Source organism: Mauremys mutica, chromosome 11 (genome assembly GCF_020497125.1).
Source record: "Mauremys mutica isolate MM-2020 ecotype Southern chromosome 11, ASM2049712v1, whole genome shotgun sequence".
Classification (NCBI taxonomy): Eukaryota; Metazoa; Chordata; order Testudines; family Geoemydidae; genus Mauremys; species Mauremys mutica.
In genome coordinates this window covers 22,984,180-23,005,196 of record NC_059082.1, presented here as the reverse complement: position 1 = coordinate 23,005,196, position 21,017 = coordinate 22,984,180, and the positions used below count along the sequence as shown (strand labels likewise).

General features: G+C 42.8%; 1 protein-coding gene across 2 annotated transcripts; it reads left to right on the top strand.

Moving 5' to 3' along the window:
- The first annotated feature begins 1,032 nt into the window (after nucleotides 1–1,032).
- ARPP19 (cAMP regulated phosphoprotein 19) lies at nucleotides 1,033–20,639 on the top strand. Of its 2 annotated transcripts, none has more exons than XM_044980145.1 (3): nucleotides 1,033–1,323; nucleotides 9,996–10,118; nucleotides 16,853–20,639. In XM_044980145.1, the coding sequence occupies exons 1-3, from the start codon at nucleotides 1,279–1,281 to the stop codon at nucleotides 17,021–17,023; spliced, it is 339 nt and encodes a 112-aa protein (XP_044836080.1). In that variant the 5' UTR covers nucleotides 1,033–1,278; the 3' UTR covers nucleotides 17,024–20,639. The 2 variants fall into 2 exon arrangements, with proteins under 2 accessions (XP_044836080.1, XP_044836081.1); XM_044980146.1 differs by lacking the exon at nucleotides 1,033–1,323 and adding an exon at nucleotides 3,259–3,376.
- Nucleotides 20,640–21,017: the final 378 nt, after the last annotated feature.

The following is a 21,017-nucleotide window of genomic DNA, read 5'->3' as shown; positions in this document are numbered from 1 at the left end:
CTGTGCCACAGCGCACACACATCCTAGCTCACTCCATGTGCTCTATCCTAATCAGTAGCATATCTGTTAGCAGAAATACAAATACACCAATAATCAACCATGGTCCAGGGAAAGTATGTGTTTACAGTATAATCACTGTAACAGCAGCATTTACTGTGGTGTTCTCTCTTTGGTAGTCCATCCTCATTTTTAGAACAAGGCTGTGACCTGTAGAAATTGAACCACCCCAATTAACCTGAGCAGAGGCCGCCTCTCATTCTTAGACCTGTTGTCACTGCAGGCAAAGTGCTAGGATTAAGGTGAACATATATCCCATTTTGGCCAAGACAGTCCCATTTTTAGCCTGTCCTGGCCGTCCTGACTTTTTTGGCAAAAGTGGGGGGCAGGCAGGGCTCGGGGAGCAGCAACGCCAGCCATGTTGGCGGGGGAGTGGGAGAGGCAGGGCTCCGGTGAGAGGCAAGGCCAGTCCCACAGGGGAGCAGGCAGAGCTTCAATGAGAGCCCTGTGTGGGGGAGACAGGGCTCAGGCCAGCAACTTGGGTTAGCCCCATGTGCGGTGGAGGGCGGGGGGGCAAGGCTTGGGCAAGCAGTAGGGTTCCTGACCAATGGGAGCTGCAGAACTGACACTCAGAGCTTCCCTGAATGCCTATGTGCCTAGAGGCCTTAGTCCCGGGGCCCTGCTGCACTACCAACCGGACTTTTAACAGCCTGGTCAGTAATGCCGACCAGAGCCACCAGGGTCTCTTTTCAACCGGCTGTTCCGGTCGAAAACCAGATGCCTGGCAACCCTAGCAAGTGGCTGGGGCCAGCCCCATGCAGTGTCCCATTTTCCCTTTGGGAAATGCGGTCACCCTAGTTAGTATGCAGTTTTAATGCAGGTCCACCTTGCTCTCTCCTCTTGAAATGGTATAATCAGGGACAGGAAGTAGCAGCCACCCTAAAGGTTAGACTAGGCCAAGACAAAAGCTTATACTACAACTCCCACTATACATCTGCAGAGGGGGGGCGGATATGACGTTAAAGGCGGAAGTCGAGTAGAGAGATGCGGAAGTTGGAAAGTTCTTTTCTGCTTATTCGCTCTCCCTTGTCGTTGGATTGAGCAGCGGGTTGGCTGAGTTGCTGGGGAGCGTGAGAGTGGAGGAAGTCTGATCCCACCGGCTCGCCGTCGAAAGCGTGGCGGCCATCTTGTGCGGGAGGCGATCGGTAGCGAAGGACGGAGGCGGCTGCGCTTTCCCACTTCCTGCCGTCTCCTTCTCTAGCCGCTGCTGCTGGGGGTGCTATGTCCGCCGAGAGCCCGGAGCCCGCCTCGGCCGAGGAGCAGAAGGTGGGTGGCCGGGTCGGGCCTCCTCAGGGCACGTGGGGGAGGGCGGCCACTCTCTCCGGAGCTGTGTCGGTTCCGGCCGCCCTCGGGGCCCGGGGCCGGGTCAACTGCGGCCCGGCTGGCTCAGCAGCGTGCTCCGTCTCTGGCGGCTGACGCTCCCCTTTCCCGGCCTGCGGGGGCCACTGATTCCATCGGGGCGCGGTGCCCCGGGCCTGAGCTGCCCTTCGGCTCTGCCCGCGCCGAGGCCCCGCTTTGCTCCTGGCCAGGGACTGAGGGGAGCCCCCTAAGCGCGGGGGCCGCTGCCGAGCAGCAGGCCGGGTTCCTTGCGGGACGGGGATTGTCTCGGTCGGGGCGCGTTGCCGCCGCCGAGCCTGGCTGGGGGGGCGCCTCGGGAGCGGGTGTACGCGAGCTCTTAGCTCGGGGGCTGCTTCCCCGCAGGAAGGGTGGCGTGGCGTGGCGCGCAGCCCCCTGCCCCGGCCCCTGCACTGAAGCGCCCACTGCAGGACCAGGGCTTACCCGTGCTGAGCTCTGTCCCGGGGGGTGTTGCTGGCTGCGGGCACTTGGGATGTGTGACTGTAAGCGGAGCAGGGTGTTGTAGGCCCCCGGCTCCATAGCTTAACATGGCTGAGAGGTGAAAAACGCTAAGATATTGACCCTTGCACATTGTTTCACAAGGAAGAATTTTATTTTTCTGATAAATAAACCATTAATTTGCCTGGGGCTGCGGGGAATGATCACTTTCCCTCTCCTCATTACTTCCAGGGCCTTTCCCTCTCCCCCAGCTAGTCTCTGTAGTCGTCTATGTTCTAGGGGTCTGAGGTCTTCATGTGCAGCCTTGGTGGAAGGAAACTATCCACCATTTTACCAGCATCTTAATTGCTGAGTGGCTTGAGGAGCAGCAGGCAACTTGAGCGTCTTTCTCAGCTTTTCCTAGAGGCCATAAAGAATGGAGAGCATCCAAAACAAAACTGCTGTACCATACTTATGACCTGTCATAATTGAAAATGGCCATTTAAAAAGAAATCATTGGCCAACTTTAAAACATTACATCTGTTACTTATAGCATCTTGGAGTTTGAAAACTGGAATCTAGCTTCCCTAGTTTTATGCTGTCTTTGCTTTTTTTCCCCTTGATTTGGACTACAAAAAGTCTCTCTTCTTTTTAGGCTTGTATTATCGCTATATGGTCTTGCGTTGCAAACGTTATGTGGTTTTGGGGGGGGGCGGGGTTGGTCAAGTTTTCGTAATTGGACTTAAGTTATGGAATCACTTGCATCCGAAGAAGTGGGTATTCACCCACGAAAGCTCATGCTGCAAAACGTCTGTTAGTCTATAAGGTGCCACAGGATTCTTTGCTGCTTCTACAGAACCAGACTAACACGGCTACCCCTCTGATACTCGGAATCACTTCTGTTGTGCTGAAGTGCTGTAACTTTTTATCCCAAACAGTCTAAATTTAGGTGATAGCCTTAAGAGAGCAAATATATGTCTACATTAGCACTTTTGTAGGTATAACTTATGTCGCTTAGGGGTGTGAAAAAAGCACACCCCTGAACAACATTAGTTACGCTGACAGAAGTGTCAGTGTGGACACCCCTATGTCAGCAAGGAACATTCTCCCACCAATATAGCTGCTGCTGCTCATTGGGGGTGGTTTAATTATGCAAATGGGAAAGCTCTCTCTCTCATTGGTATTGAGCAGCTACATGGAAGACCTTTCAGTGGCACAGCTGCATCGGTACAGCTTTGCCACTGTAAGCTCTCAAGTGTAGACAAAGCTCTGCCGTTATCCACCTATTTTCTTGTGTCTGACCTGAACCAGCTGAACTAGGTAGAAAGGGTTTGGGGCTAATGTTGACTGATTGAAATGTCTTAATGAAGACCTTAACCAGTTCAAACTTCCTAAAACAAGTACAATTTTCTGTGTTCAATAGCTTAATGTTCTTAAGGTTGGAAAACATTTGTGGAAAAACTGTTGACGGGACAGTGTTGCTATCCAGAATGTAGTAGAACACACATTTCAGACTATGCATCGCTATCAGAATAGCTCTGTATATGTGAGTATTCTTAATACTAAATTATGCAACAATATAGCTTATATCTTTTTTAGAGTTCTAGTTCAAGCAATTGACACAGGCTGAAAACTTTACGATATTAACCAAATATCAATATGAAATCTTTAAAGTTTAAACACTTAATGGAGATTGTTTTGGAACCAAACCCTGGATCACTGTTCTGGTGCTGTAGTTCCACTGTGAAATTGATTTGAAATAGACCCAATCTAGTTTAATAGTCTAAGAAATTTAAAAGAACAAACTTTGAATTATAAAAACTGAACTCAGATTTGATTTACATCCTGTTAGAATGTTGTATGTGTAATTGTTACAAAGTTGTATTAATGGAATTAAAACCATTTAATAAACTGCATACTAGATTTTATTGACTAGTAGTTTAATTTGTGCACCCTCAAGTTGTTTCATTTGGGAGTTGGGAACATCTTGCCCTGCCCTCTTCCCAATTGTCAACTAATAGTAAATTAACAACTCTTTCAGGGTTACTTGCTTTAAAATCTGTGCATATTGTCACATCTTTGATGTTCAGTCTTGGCACATAAAATCAGTGTTGTTTTATGTGCCAAGAACAAATGCAGGAACCCTGTGACAAGACAGGAAAGCAGTTTGCACAGTCATCACCAGTATTTCCACAGGGCAAATCAAATGCTGTCTTTTGGAGCAGGAAATGAGAAATATTGCCTGAAAGATTTAGCAATGTTTTGTCTGGGAAAATGTCACTGTTCTAATACAATAACATTTTGATTATTGCCTGAAAGATTTAGCAATGTTTTGTCTGGGAAAATGTCACTGTTCTAATACAATAACATTTTGATAATCCAGTCTAGAACTGTAGTATCTCTGTATCACTAAAGTTATGCACCCAGAGAAAAAAATCCTACAAAGCTCTGGAAGCACAGAAATAAACCCTGATTCAGTAAACACTTAGAACTGAAACTCGGACAATTCTTTAGATTATAAACTTTTTATTTTGCAACACTATCTTCTGTGAAAATCTGACTTTGAAATAACTCTTGTATTTGGATATAGCCCGATAATCTGAACTGGGCAGGGGTTATTAAATCATCAGAAGTTTTTCTAGTTGAAAGAGTTACATTTTAGAAACCTTTACTGTATGCTTGTTCGAGTAGAGGAATACAAAATGTTAAATAAGGGCTAAAAATAACTTGAAACTTCACATACACCCAACCAGTTTCTTGTCTTTGGTGTAAAATTTGTGGGTGGGAAGGGGGTGCTCTATCACAAAATACCTATCATTTGCCAAAGAATGATAATGGGCTTTGTCAGTTCATTTTGTCTAGCCTTAGAGCAGTGGTCCCCAACCTTTTCATCTGGCGGGCGCCAGATGAAGGACTATGGTGGCGGTGGAGCATCCACTGAATTTCTGCGGCATTTCGGCGGTGACGCCTCTCAGTGACGTCACTTGTCGACGGCAAGCGGTGTCATCGAGAGGCGTTGCGGGCACCATGTTGGGGACCCCTACCTTAGAGCTTCATATGTCCAAGAAGCCTCTCCTGAGAAGCTGCATCGAGAGGTGTCGCCCCCGAAATGCCGCAGAAATTCGGCGGCATTTCGGCGGATGTTCCACTGCCGGCCAGGACGTGGGCGCATTTAGATGCCCCCGCAGGCACCGCGTTGGGGACCCCTACCTTAGAGCTTAATGTGTCCAAGAAGCCTCTCCTGAGAAGCTGCAGTTTACTCCTGCTTGAATATCTGTTTTTGCCACAGCAGTTTATCTTGAATTCAATTTATTGGTCTTCAGGTTTTTATTTTTGTAAAATCTCCCTTTGGAGTACTCTCGATGCTTTGTTCTGGTATTCCCATTGAGCAGACTATAGTTTGAGAAGAACTGATAGTCACTTCTTTGAGTCATATAATTAGAAGAAACTGTACATCTACATATTTAGATTTTTTTTGTCCTGATAGGGAAAAGGAAGCTGTGCATTCTGATCTCTGCTCCAAAATTTCATTGAGGCCTTGGCTAAACTATAGGGAAAAATCGATCTAAGCTACGTCGACTTCAGTTACGCTATTCACGTAACTCAAGTTGCATAGCTTAGATCTACTTACCGCGGGGTCCACAATACGCGATGTTGACAGGAGATGCTCTCTTGTTGACTCCCTTTACTCTTCTCGATCTGGGGGAGTACAGGAGTCAATGGGAGAGCGGTCTGTGGTCGATTGAGCAGGTCTTCATAAGACCTGCTTAATTGACCGCTGATGCATCGCTTGTGTATCCCTGGGTAAGGGTAGACAAGCCCTGACAGTGCATTGTATGTCAGACATCTTGGTTTATCCTACTTAATAAAGAGTTGCAGAATTAATTCCTTTAGAGAGTTTGCATGCTTCCTTATGGCTGCCTAATACAGAAACATGTCAATTGTACATGGCCTTCCTCCAAATAAGTTGTCAAAGATCTGTCTAGATTTTGCTTTATGTAACATGTCTAGAGAATGTATCCTTTTCCGGAATTCACTAATGCCATTGATTTATGGGTCTCCACTGTTCTAATCAGTAGTAGACAACCATATTCTGCATCCTGTTCAGGTATTAATACACTTAATTAGTTTTGCTACAATAGCATAAATGCAAATTCTATGTTTTTTGACTTCATGGTAATATGCTAGCTTGTCAACACGTAAACTAGCACAAGCTGAGTTTCCTTTAAGAGACAGCAACACAGTGTATTTATGTAAGATGTTGGATGTTGGCCCTCATTTATTAATGCCACTATATGGAGATATTTGTGTCTCTATTGTCTTAAATGTCATATTTGTCTTAAAGCCAGAAAAGACAGAATATTTAAGTTGAGTAAAGGTGCTGTGTGAGGGTCACATTTACCGAACATCAACAATCTATAGCTATAATAAGTAGGACTCACAAGCTATTAGCTGTCAGAGCTTGTCAGAACTTGCATGGAAGACTTCCTGGGAAAACGCATGGTTTTGTACAAAGTGATGGTATTGTGTTCAATTGGGTATCACACTTCTGTCCACACACACACACACACACTGTGATAGAAGGCACCTGTCATGCTGTCTGGAGTGGCTCACAACTACTAGTTCCAATCTTAGGTCAGACTGTCAGAAAACAGGGCTGGCACTCCAACCTGGTATATTCTATAATTAGATTTCACCAAGCCTGTAACAAATGTGAACTCCTGAATCACTATATCAGTACTACACTATATCAGTACTACTTCTCCAGCCCATGTTGCCACCAAGACAAACTGAACTTTGTGATAATGGTCTCACAAACCAAAAATCACACATCAGGTTTCTCCCAGTACCAAACGACCAGTCACTTGCCCTCAGATCAGTTCGTACTCTAGATCTGACATCAAAGACAATGCTGTCAGCCAATTCTCTAATAAACTAACTAAAGGTTTATTAGCTAAGAAAAATAAATGAGTTTTTGAGAGGTTAAAGCAGGTAAAATACATTAACCTGTGAGTCAAAGTTTGTAAATCCAAAATGATAGCAGAGATGTAGTAATCTGCCAGTGTCCCAAAGTCTTTTCAGGGCTACCTAGAATAACTCTAGGGATCTCCATCTTTTTGTTCAGTTGTTCTGCCTTGTTAAAATCGAAACAGTCCAGAGGTAAGGATCTTCCGTTGAATTCTTCTCCGTACAACAATTTGATAATTGTTTTTACTCACATAATGGCCAATTGCTTTGAATTAGCATTTCCACCTACAGGGATATTACTCCTGGGAGAATTCTGTGCCAAAAAAAAAAATTTTTTTTTCCCACACAATATTTTAAAATTCTGCAAATTTTATTTGTCAAAAATAACACTACATAATCACATCAGTTTCAATTATTTTGGTAATTTATTTAAAAATACCTTTCAGCAAGTATGTCTGTGACAATACAGACACACAAAGAATTTCCCCAGGAGTAGAGTTAAAGAAACTGCTGTGACAACCCAGTTCCTGTTTCTCTGCCTCCTCTTCCCCTCTCTCTCCCTCCCTCCTCTCCCAACCCCCCCGCCGAGGCCAGATAGCCACAACCCCTCCCCTCAGAGACCAGCTGTGGGGCCTTCTTGGCCCAGATACCCGCAACCCCTTCACATGGCTCCTAGAGCCCAGCTGCAGGGGGTCCCCCCCTTGCCCAGACACCCACCCCTCTCCCCCAGAGCCCAGCTGCAGGGGGTCCCCCTTGCCCAGATACCTGCCTTCCCCTCCACACACACATCTCAGCTGCAGGCTCTCCCCAGCCCAGACACTCACCCCCATACCCCTCAGAGTTCAGGGATCCAGAGGGAGAAACAGCCTGATGCTCAGTCCCAGGCTTGTGTGGAGTTTCCTATGCACCACCACCTCCTTCCCTCCAGGCATGCTGGGAACTGCAGCTGCTGGGAACCCTGTAGGTCCCTCCCCAGCAGTGTCTTCTGTGTGAAGTGGACTCTGCCGGGTCAAGTGGTCACTAGTGGTGGCCAGCAGCACTGCAGCCCATTTCTGTGGGGGGGAAAGGAAATTCTGCGCACACAGCATTAATTTCTGCAGTGTGCAGTGGTGCAGAATTCCCCCAGGAGTAGGATATGCATAATGTGAATGCCTGCTATTACATTATAATAGGAATAGATAAGTGCAAACAATACAAGTAACATTCCATTAGTTTTCATGAAGTTCTAACACCTGAATATACTTCATTAACACATACTTTGATCTAGGGTTATTTAATTACCAGGCCTGTATAATGTAAATGTAATAGTAAGCAACAGGATATAGACAGGCGAAAACAATACAATTAACATCTCCTTTGAGCTCTGTTAATTCACAAGTGAATTGCCTTGAATATATGCTACTACATTTAACTCCTTTTGATATTCACACACAAGTGAATTGGCCTATGGCTCTGGCCTGAGCTGATCTGTCAGCATCACAGCACTGTTGTTGGAAGTGATCTTTATTTGTGAAAAGATATCTTGATTAGTACAACCTCCAAATGAGATGCCATTTACTGTTCAATGCAACTTCATGGGACTGTTAAAACTAGGCAAAACAAAAAAATGTACTGGAGGGTACAACATTGCCTTGGCAGAGAGGTGGGTTAGATGACTTGATAGGTCTTCCATATCTGTTTACCAGCTGGCTGCTTTCTTGTTCATTAATGCATTGCAATAGACTGGTTCAAGTGCTCCTGCATGGTGTGCCTATACTGTCATTGAATTTTCTGTGAAGATTCCAAAGTTCTTCCTCATAAGATCCTGCAAATTCGGAGCCCATCAGTATTTGAGGAAGTTCAGTCTTTTTGCACAATCTTAACAAACTGAATTTAATGTAATTGTGTAATCTAATTCTCCAGTATATTTAAGTTGGGAGTGTCTCTCAATTCTCCACTGTTGAGTTGTGTCTGGACAGAAAAATATTGCATGTGGTAAATCCTCTGGCTTTCCAAAGAGGTAACAAGGGGAAGGATGATACCAGAGAGAGGCTTTAATTATGGTAACATTTAAAGATGAGCTGGATGCAGTTGGGTGATAATCTCAGTGAGAGTTCTCATCCCTTTACTTCTTGTCCAAAAGTCTTGCTGTGTCTTCATTTTCACAAGAGGAGCATTTAGCCAGCCTTACAGATTAAAAGCAGCAGCAACCAGCCTAAATCAAAATCTTGCCATGGTTGAGTATCAGAAGTAGTCTAAGCTTGGCCTCTGCATTGGAAAGTAACATCAACAAAACAGTATTGAATAGAAGAAAATACTTTGTTTCTGAAAATGGTTGGTCTGATGATGATTTCATGCATATGGAAGATATGCATGTGCTCTTTCATATATTCATATAATACGAGCAAATAAGCAAAGTAGAGGGTGATGTTGAAAAACAAGAGGCCACAAATTCTTGTCTGTAGAGTAGACATCTTTAAAATGTTGAATCACTTGATCTGTTGTATGCATCGGTCTGTTCCATTGGTGCGATGGACATTACTCAATCTTAAACTTGTACTTTATCAGCCTGTGGAAATCTGTTAGAATGTATATCAGACTACTTAGAGATTCATTAGTATTCCATAAAAGCCCAGTATCTACAAATGTGCTATAATTTCCTGACTATGATGGTAGGTAAGGTTTCAGAGCTGTACTATTCTGATATTTGTATGCAGTGTGGGATGATGCTAATACTCCATAGCTATAGTACAGTCATGAAAGAGGAGTCTCGTCACAAACTAACATCTACACAGATCTTTTCTTGTGCAGCCTTAAGTAGGATGCAGCAGGGATACTTGGAAAAGGTCCCGCTGGCACTTATATAGAATTCAAAAGCTTTTGAACCACCAATTTTAGATTGAGAAATTACGCTTGCTCTATGAAATTGGATATATTGGCTGATATAGTGTTATCAGCTATTTGTAAAATTGGAGTCCTGCGAGATACAGCAGGAATCTTTTTTGCCTTGTATATTTAATTTTAAGATGGGGGGGGCACTCTATAGTTGCTGCGATCAAAGCTCTTGGAAAAATGCTGAACAGTGTCTAGTCAAATCATCTCTAATAGTTTGTGGCATCAGATGGCTAACATGGATCAGTGTGCTATTGAATTGCGTAGTGGGGGAGTTCTGGCATAGGTGTTTACAGAAATAATTTTTTTAATTGCATATGTTTCAGGAAATGGAAGATAAGGTGATCAGTCCAGAAAAAGTTGAAGAAGCAAAATTGAAAGCAAGATACCCTCATCTAGGCCAAAAGCCTGGGGGTTCAGATTTCTTGAGGAAGAGGCTTCAGAAAGGAGTGAGTTCTGTTTTGTAAATTGATACAAGTCTCATAGCATGGAAAAGTAAATGTGGAATGCTTCTTGCTGTGACTTTCCTCCCCCATACTTATGCAGATAATGCGTACATGCTGCTAAGGTTTTTTGTTGAGCCAGAGAGTAATGCTCTGTACTCTTGCCCTAGACTAAAGCCATGCAGTGTTCAAAATCCTTTAATGTTATTTTTTGAAGTCAGTAACTTGTACACTATAGCAGTGTAACCGTGCCTAAGTGGGTCACAAATGAGGATGCCAAATTCAGGATGAACTGCTGAGAAAATAGGGCAGATATACCCTAAGATTAATGGCTAATCTCCTATGGGTTATACCAGACCAGCAACAAAAGTAAACTTCTGTTTCACCACACTGGCTAACAAGAAGTCATAAAAGCAGTTTCCTTGGGCATCCCAGTCCTTGTATTACCACCAAAAACACTGGATTTAGAGATGAATGGTTTTTTACAACCAGTCTCATCAAATAAAAGGTTCTTCTGATCCCAAAGGACCAGCCACACACCCAGGTCAAAATATAACTCAGATCTTACCCAAAAATCATGCTGATGCCAATCCTTTAGTATCTAAAGGTTTATTTATAGAAAGAAAGAAAGGTGAGAGTTAAAATTGGTTAAAGGAATCACATGCATACAGTAATTACAAAGTTCTTGGTTCAGGCTTGTAGCAGTGGTGGAATAAACTGCTGGCTTAAGTCAAGTCTCTGGCTGCTTCCAAATCATGGTGAGTTCCTCAGTCCATTGGTTAGAATACTCCAATTAGGATAAGTTCATAGTCCAGAGGCTTGGGCATGATAGAGGCAAAATGGAGGGGTTTCCAGGGCCTTTTATATTTTCTGCCATGTGGTGGGAAACCCATTGTTTCAAAAAAGGAAAAACTCTCAGCACAGCTAGTGGAAAATTACAGGTAAAAGATGGGAGTTTGGAATCACATGGGCAGGTCACATGTCCCTGCCCAGTTTCACTCTGTCCTTGCAGGAAGCCATTACCTGTACTCCGGACAGCATGTTTACAGGACAGTACACTCAGTGTAGGTGGGTCCATTGTAAGTTAAGTGTCCTTTCGATGGGCCACTCAATTTGAACAGTCCCTCCAAGATGTGTTGGCTAACTACCTTGTTGTTTACCCCAGGAGCAAACATTTGAAATACAGGTATAGAGCCAATACTCATAACTTCAAATACAAAAACGATACATGCATACAGATAGCATGAGCATAACCAGCAACTCATAACCTTTTCATAGACCCCTCACTTGACAACCTTTGTACAAGATTTGTTGCAAATGTATAACAGTGGTTGCAACAATGATCTATATCAGTGGTTTTCAAACTGTGGGTCGCGATCCAGAACTGGGTCGCAGAAGCTCTGGTCAGCACCACCGACTGGGCCTTCAGAAGTCCTATCGGCAGTGCGGCACAGTAAAGCAGGCTAGTCCCTACCTTTTCCGACACTGCGCTGCGTCCCAGAAGCGGCCAGCAGCAGGTCCGGCTCCTAGGCGGGGGGGCCACAAGGCACCGGCTCTGCACTCCCGTTGGCCAGGATGGTGCCTGCGGGCAAGAGCCACTTGCGTGCCTCTGCCTAGGAGCTGGACTTGCTACTGGCATCTTCCGGGGTGCAGCGCGGTCCATGGTGCCAGGACAAGCAGGAAGCCTGCCTCTGCACCCTGGCTGCGCTGCTGACTGGGAGCTGCTGGAGGTAACCCTGCACCCCAAACCCCTCCTCCCAGCCCAGAGCCATGACCCCCTCCTGCACCCCAACCCCCTGCCACAGCCCGGAGCCCCCCAAACCCCTCATCCCAGGCCCCACCTCAGAGCCTGCACCCCAGCCCGGAGCCCCTCATTCCTGGCCTCACCCCACAGCCCTCACTCCCCGCACCTCAACCGTCTGCCCCAGCCCTGAGCCCCTCCCACACCCCAAACCGTTCATCCCCAGCTCCGTTAGCTCACAGTCATCAACAGTTTTCTTCAACTGGGTTGCCAGGAAAAAAGTTTGAAAACCACTGGTCTGTATGGGCCTATTTTAATCAGATAACGTCTCAAGCAGGAAAAGCCATGGGAAATGTCTGTTCATCCCTCCTGGTTTAGGATTGCCAAAAGTAGTGGCCACTCTTAAAAAATATTCACCCAAATTCTGAGTAACTACATGAAGACCATAATGGTTCATTGAAAGGTGTGCCAATGTACTGTGGACATCACAGGTATTGTAGTCATAAATGTATCCCCCAGCCTGTAGAGAACGGATCTAATGGGTAGAATAGTATGGAATGAGTCAGCACTTTTGTTCTGTTCCAAACTCAGCCAGTGGTTTGTTTTGTTTTTTACACTGGGCAAGTGTCTCATCTATTTTATGCTTTCATTCACCTATCTGTAAACTGTTCAATATGTTTGCGTGAAAGGCACCATGTAAAGTGTCCTCTGTGATTAGATGAGCAGTCATGGTATGCCAGGTGTTGTGCAAGCTTCTGCAACCCATGCCAGTCCATACACCTTCAGATCTATAGCATCCTAGCTTTTATTGTTTATTGTGCAGCTCAACTGGGAGGGGCATATGAAAGTGACTTCAAGCCATCTTTAATCCCCCACCTACCAGCCAATGCATAGTTGTGTTGGCAGTTAATGAGCCCCCAAAATTGGTGGGAGGTAGCAGCTGTGACATAGTGGGGATTTTCCCTTGTTATGTTGTATGTGAGCCTGTGTGAGTCTTATTGTTTTGCATGAATGCTGTGTGTGCCTCAGTTTCCCTGTATATTGCACCAATGTCCAGGTGGTGGGAATAAGGGTGTGAGACTTTTGTGGGGGCTATTCTAGCTGCCTGCACAGATGCTATGGCCACCCCTGGTTCTATGATACAGTGGTTCTCTAGTACACTTGCCTATATTCTAGGCAGGACTGATTCTATTTTTAGATACCAAAAAGGAGGGATTGACTCAGGGAGTCATTCCCAATTTTGGCTTTTGCGCCCCTGGCTAAGAGCAGCCAGGGGCACTTATGACAGCAGCAAATGGTACAAAAGGACTGGTAGCCATGATCATCTTAGTTCCAATTTATGAAAGGGTTTGGATGGTGCAATATGGCTGGTAACCATCTCTGCTGTCATGCAAAAGCAAAAGCATGCTTCTGTGTAGCGCTGCTGAATCGCCTCTGTGAGCGGCATCTAGTACACATATGGTGAGAGTCACAAAAGGCAAAACAAGCTCCATGATTGCCATGCTATGGCATCTGCCAGGGCAATCCAGGGGAAAAAGGCGCGAAATGCTTGTCTGCCGTTGCTTTCCCAGAGGAAGGAGTGACTAACGACATTTACCCAGAACCACCCGCGACAATGATTTTTGCCCCATCAGGCACTGGGATCTCAACCCGGAAGTTCCAAGGGGCGGCGGGGGAGGCTGCGGGAACTATGGGATAGCTAGGGAATAGCTACCCACAGTGCAATGCTCCAGAAGCCGACGCTAGCCTCGGACCACGGACGCACACCACCGAATTAATGTGCTTAGTGTGGCCGCGCGCAATCGATTTTATAAAATCTGTTTTACAAATCCGGTTTACGCAAATTCGGAATAGTCCCGTAGTGTAGACGTACCCTTAGGGAACTGGTGTATGTTATAATGGCAAAAAGGCTGCATTAGCAGGGTTTTCCAGTTAACTTCAAAGTATAGACCTGGCCTAAGACTCTCAGGAGGAAAACAGATTTGGGGACTGTAATGCATTGGCAATCCAAGGTTGGGATGCAAATTCCAGAGTCCCCTATCACCAGCCCTTCCCAGTTAATTGAGGGGCTGTTAGCTCAGGCACTGTATATTGCAGCTGCTATCATACTTAATGGAGAGGCAGTCAGGGCTCAAGCTGTTCAGGGCTTCACAATTGAAACCAGTACCTTAAACTTCTCCTAGAAATGAATTAGTAGTTAATACAGAACACTGAGAATGGGTGTAATGTGCCCTCTGTATTAAACACTTAACTAGTGAGTTACATGTTCTACAGTATTTAACTTCCAACTGACTTGAATTTATAAACCTATAAATAGGGTAATCCGTTCCAGAGGTGATACGGATTATTGAGGAATACTTTCTCCATTACTAGAAGCTTAATTTTAAGTCTGATTTTTGGCCTCCTTGTATAACCTAAAAATAGTCACATAAGCCTCAAAACTGGCAAATCTGGGACTGAAGTAGAGAATCTCCTTTACAATATATGTAGTGAATGGGACAGCAGGTTCCTGGATTATGTTTGATACTTTGCAGCAAAAAATAAAGCCAGAAAAAGATGAAAAGTTTAGTTTACTAAACACCATTAGCTGAGACCTAATGGGTAGCAGTAAAATTTAGTTTGCCTGCTCCAGCCACTATAAAATTAGGTCTCAAATTGTGGTTTAAATATCAAAGTTGTAAATCTCTAGCCTTTTCTTTGCAGAGTCGTCAAAATGTAACCAGACTGAGAAAAGGGGTTGACATTGCAGATTCTCTCCACTCCCAACTGTCTGATTTATAAGTAAAACAAAGACCATCCTTATACAGCCAATTAATATTTGGGAAGAACAGTCTTGTTATGTATTGACACTTCTGGTAGACTTGAACCATCTACGTGTCTCACTTTTAAAGGGACACTAACAACTTAAATCACACTTCTGAATTTTAATTGTCCGATTTTGTTTTATTTACTGTTTTATTTTACTGGCTTTTTTCAATATTCTCTGCATTAGACAGTGTTCTATGTGTAGCGGGTTCACTGTATAATCACTTCCCTTCTTTGTTCATTGGTTCTTTTAATATGCAGTGTGGGAAGACACTTAAATTGAATTGTCTTTGGAAATAAAGCAAAATTTTTGTTAGTAATTAGATTTTGGAGGATGGGGCACATGTTTGCATTTCCATAATCATTGTTAGCCCATTGATACAGGGGGGTCAAATATGGCACTGCATATTATGACTTCTGTTCATGTGGCACAGTGGCTCAGTTTTGAAGCAATTGTTTCTACAGTCTGCCACAAGTCTTCAGGAGGCAGTTTTCTTCTATGTCCATTTTGCTTCGTGTCTGACACCACTTTCGTTTGGCCAAAGACAAAGAGCACTGTCCCTTCCATAAATGTAGTAAACTCTACACTGTCCTTTTCTGTTACAGAAATGTCAGAGCGAAAACTAGTATTATGGGGGGAATCACAAAGACACTCAGGGCTAGATTTACAAAGGGATTTAGGTGCCCTAGTGGAATTTACAGCCCTGAGTTAAATGCTCGGACTCCCTACAATGGATCGGGAGAGTTAGGTTTCTAAGAACAGGACTAGTACAAACCACCACACTGAGTGGGGAGCTGCCTAAGCCAGTCAGTAGGAAATGCCAGTAGGAAATGCCAATGCCTAAGCTCCACTCCTCAAAGAGAGTTAGGTTCGTAAGTCTGGGCTGGAGGGAGGCAGCCAGCTCCACTTGGGATGTGCAGCCATGATCTCTCTCCTCGAATTAGGTACTGAAGCTGCTGTGTGTGGTGGGGTGGGGTTTTTTTTGTAAGAAATGCAGTAGCAAGAGGCAGCATCCCTGTTATCACCTTTGGTTAGGGCATGTTGGAGACCTGGGCTCAATTTCCCCCGCTGCCTGACGTGGCGAAGGGATTTGAACTTGGGTCTCTTACTTCTCAGGTGAGTGCCCTAACCACGGGGCCATGGGATATTCTGGTGTGGGGGTGTCTCAGTGTGTCCTCAGTAGTTTTTTGTTTTGTTTTTTTGTTTTTCCTAAGACCATAATTAAGGCTATGATTTAATCACGGCAGTCACGGATTCTGTGATTGTTACGAGACCTCCGTGACTTCTTCCCCTTCAGCAGCCAGCTCTGGAGCCAGGGCTGCATGCCTCCCCTGTGGCTACAGCTGCTGGAGGCCGGGCTGTGTCCCCCCTTCCTCCTCTTCCCCATGGGGATGGGGCTCAGCCTGTCAGTCCCTCCCATGGAACTCCAGCTGTCATTCCTCCTGCCTAGCTCCGCCCCCCCATTATTTTTAGTAAAGTCACAGACAAGTCACCAGCTCCCATGAATTTTTGTTTGTTGCCCGTGTATCTATCTGTGACTTCTACTAAAAATAACCGTGACAAAATCTTAACTTTAACCATAGTACATGCAGCTCAGGAAGGATTTTCTGTGAATGTGGCTGTAACTAATTTAGCTGTATAATGTGAAGTCTAGTTAAATATGTTGGGTGCACTGTTTTTTAAGGAAACAGAGCTCTTGGATTCCTGGAGCAGACTCTCTATCCTTTGGACGTTCTAAGATAGTTTGGTTGTCGAGGTATGTGATTCTGAGTTATGGAGTTCACTTAGCGCACCATGCTTTTCAGGTCGGGGGTTGAAGTCCTTGAGAGTGAATGAAGCCTCCTGTTCTTTTGAGAAATATGGTCAGTAGCAAAGTGCTTATGCAACAGGACAGACCTGTGGTTACATGTGCAATCTTATCAGCGTTTCTTCACCTGCCATGCTTAACTCTGCCATCTTAATGTTCTCAACATACTGTTTTACTTTGGAGTGTTTAATAAAGCAAAGCTACTGTGCCCCAAATGGGGTAGAAAATAGTTTTGTTTTTTAACTCTTCATTCTTCTTCTTTCTAAGAGCACTGCTTTAATCTTCCCACTCAGTTATCTGTTTCTGAAGTTTGAAATGGTCTTTGGTTCAATAACTGATGTAATTTCATTCATGTATTTCAATTCTTAAATATTTTTGTCTTCTAGCAAAAATACTTTGATTCTGGGGATTACAACATGGCTAAAGCAAAAATGAAGAACAAGCAACTCCCTACCGCAGCTCCTGACAAGACAGAAGTGACTGGTGATCACATTCCCACTCCACAGGACCTTCCTCAGCGGAAACCATCTCTTGTTGCTAGCAAGCTGGCTGGCTGACTAGAATGGCTGAACTGCATGAATCTTCTCATTCCCGTTTTCTCCTGAATAGTTATTCCTCACTTTTTTTTTTCTTCCCCCTCCCCCTTACACTAAGTCATTGAGACTGACAGCTTTGCAGGTAGTGGTAGCGTGTGCTGCTATTGTAAGGGAGTACTGTTGAGAGTAAAATGTGTAGTACTTGGACTAGTTGAGAACAATGCACTGATAAAAAGGACAGGTTTGGTTAGAGCAATGTAAAGTAATTTACTTGAAAATGTACATATTGCCTATTTCCTAGTGTAGGACTGGTTTCAGCAAGTGACAATAGCAAGTTTTTACAATTTTTAATGTTTCTGCTTTCCTTATTTCACCTTAATTGCAACATAGTATGTTTGTATTTAATATAACTACCTGTTGTGTTGCTTTTTCTTCTGTGTTTGATTTCTGTTTTGTTCTCTAAAATAGAGGTTTAGACCACAAGTTGCTAGAAGGTAAAGCATGTATAAAAACAATACCGGGGCGCTGAATGAATTTGTGCATCTGCTCTTGAACTTGAATGGCCTTAAACCTGTTTCAGCTTTAACAATAGACTTTTACTTGGGCAATATTTGCCCATTCTCATGTAACTCTTGTGAACCTAGTGCTTATTTACAACTGCCTGTTGAAGCTGGTATTCTTTTCAGTTCTGTAGTGTAGAACACACTTTTGTTGAAGATGTGAATGAAGTGTGCATGTGCATAGACTGTTGAATTCACTCTTGTGCCATTTTTGTAAATACAATAGTTTTGCACAACCTTTTGCAATTGTCTATTAATTTTACGTTTTATAAAGCAGAATGTGCCAGCCAGAAGCACAAATGATTCTGTACCTTTGAAAGTCTCAGCCTGAAACTGTGCGCTCAGAATCTTGCTGCTGAACGTAATAAACTTGTATACCCAGGATTCATGAAACACTTAATATAGACACTTGATTGAGTTGGTCTTAACCTTATGCTTTTGCAGCTGTATTTTTTTGTGTGTGTAACAACCTCCAATGTTCATATATGGTAATCTGAATTATGTACCTATGGGCATTTGAAGGCAGGTGTCCATTCTGTTCAGTATCTTTTAAATCTATAGTTTTTAAAGTTGAAATGCTTTGTGGGATATTTGGAATTAGAGAAATAAATGTATGAAAACTTATACTGTCCTTAAGGGGTTCCCCTGATGACAGCCTTCAGAACTACTAGGGGTTACTAAGAAATTAGACAGGCATTAATGCATTTGGAATATTTAACATTTTTAATTGAAAGGATTTGAAATTTTGTTTTGCTGAACTCTTAAGGTGGCGATATAATATATAGACTTATTGATGGGACATCTTAGTTCTTTGTGTTGCTCAACAAACCCTAACTGGTTTTGATCAACACCAAGAATGGAAACTTGTATTACACATGTGATCTGTTGATTATCTATTGATAGATAATATTGTAGTTAGACATTTCAGTAAATAAGGATAAATTTCACTTTCTATGTAGACAATGCAGGTCATATGGGGACCTAAATTGCTAGATACAGCAGGTAACACTTAGAAGCTACCAAAATATAAATGTAATTACATATCAGAAAACTAACTGAGCATGGGAACAATATGAATCAGAACTTGCTCTTTTAGCTGGATCAGGTATTAGTTAATGAAGTGCTTGCTCTATAATGCTTACTAAAAACCAATTAACAACAAGGCTATAAGTTCCTCTTTTGAAAGGAGAAGTTCAGAATTGTTCCTCCCCTCCCTCCAAAAAAATCACCTCTCCAAGAAGACAAGAGTCTTGGATAGCTTGCTTTTGTCATTCACTTTTTAAAGGAAAACTGCAACACAATTCCTTTGTGTAAACCCAGCCCCATCATAAGCATTCATGAAAGACTATTCTAATTACAATGTGCATTTAAAAAATCTTCTGTATTGTAATCATCCCCAAAAAAAAGCTTGTGGGGGAAATGACCATTGAAGAAAAATTAGACTAATCTTTCTTCTTTTCAATGCCCCATCCCAAAGACAACTAAAAGGTCAGAAAACAAGGAAAAACTTAGTTAAGCTTAACTCAGACCTATTTGACCATGCACTATGGCCAAAGGGTCTGATCGTTTCCATAGGCACCGAGCACTTGCAGCTCTCATTGACTTCACCCATTTTGAAAATTCTGGTGTCTCCTCATAAAAGATGTAGCGGTAGATATGTTAATTATGTGTATGGTAGGTTTAGATAACTGTAAGGGTATTGGTGCAGGTTTAATTTGCATAATCTTGTCAGTTTATTTGACCTTCCCCCATTGTGGTCAAAGGAGGACACTCATCCCAGAGAATTTCCAAATCACAAAGAAATCTGTTCCTTCTTACGTGTCTTTTATAGGTCTTTTTGCTAGTAATTCATAAAGGATATGCTAATTACAGTCCACTTTTTCCTTATCTTCCATTAAGATTATAACAGATTTGTGAATATTTTTCATGGGAACAGACTGAATAAACAGTAAAATTGATACCCTGTTTCCATAAGTAAAAAGTTAATCTGGGAAAGGAGAACAGTCTTATCATATCATAAGTGTATACCACAATAGCAAGGAAATATATCTATCTATATATAGAAGTAAACTGCTTTTTATAGATGTCTGTCCTAATGTTAAAATCCTTCCTTATTTTTGTATGTATGACTGAAAGCAAATGAAAAATTAGACCTACTGATAGGATTTAAGATTTGGTCTGAAACAAGATTCTAACAATTGAAAGTGACTCAATGTGCATTGTCAGTGACGCTACACAGTAATTCACTGGGTGAGTTGTCTTGACGTTTAGGGAGGTAAAAATGGCTTAAATTTAACATTCCATTCAGTCAGCTATAATTCACTATTTTGTACCATTGATTAGACACCAAATGCTTCTTGTCCATTCAGTGGCTTGCAGTTCTTAAAGTTGTAACAAATGCCATTGTAGATGATCCATGAGAAATACATATTTGAAGTACTGTTTTACTAACCAGGGAATGACTGATTTGTGAGCCTTAACCTCTTCTGATAAACCTCAGCAGCAGGCACAGCTAGTTTGATTATATACATTATTGATCATTAATTTAAGACTTAATGATGAAGCCCAATAATCGCTTCACAGTAGATCAAACTTGACTGCTAATCTACACCTACCTTCATCTTACTCTAGCAAGATAACTAAGCTATCCAAACTTGTGTACATAATGTATAATATGAGTTTTGCCATTTGATAAATAACCTTTTTCAGAGATCTATCTGCACTGTAGCCTGGTAGTCCCTTTCCTATCTTGCCTTTAAGGATAGGCAGTGATTAGCTAGTAGTACTCATGTAGGTTTATTATACATTAGCAAGTAGAACCAACATTTTATTCAAAATAGTTGCAAGTGGATTAATTAACAGCTTCAAAGATATGTCCCCAAACCTATAGCACTGAAGGCTTCCCTCATTGTTCATGGTTCTGTAAGACAGTGTTTGTGCAAAGGCTCCAGGAGTGCTGTTTTGTTGGACATATTCTTTATACCCACTCAAGAAGTTAAGGTGATAAAATGTCAATTGCTTCTTACAAACATACACATTGTATAGTATACATAATAAATTGATCTACTTAGTTTTTATTGTGCTGTGCAAATTTGTCTTGTCTTTACCATGGTCTCCTAAACCATTTTACATATCTTAATCTTTTTGAAGAATTTCTAGAACCCAAATCTTGCTCTTCTGTATCACTAAAAGTATGACTGGGCCTCAGTTTCTAGCGCTTATTTGTCTAACATAGGCAATTAAAACTTACTGTTTGAAAATTTTAACTCCTTAACAAATGCTTGTTTCAGTGCCTTGCATTTTCGAGCGAAGGTGATTTCTGTGGGAATTAACTTTGCATCTAGAAGACAGCACTGCGATAGTAGTCTTACCTCAACTTGGCCCTTAACGCCCAAATTTTGATGTCCAAAGTTTTACTAGTAACTTTAAATAGGAAAAGACCAATTCCGTAAGAT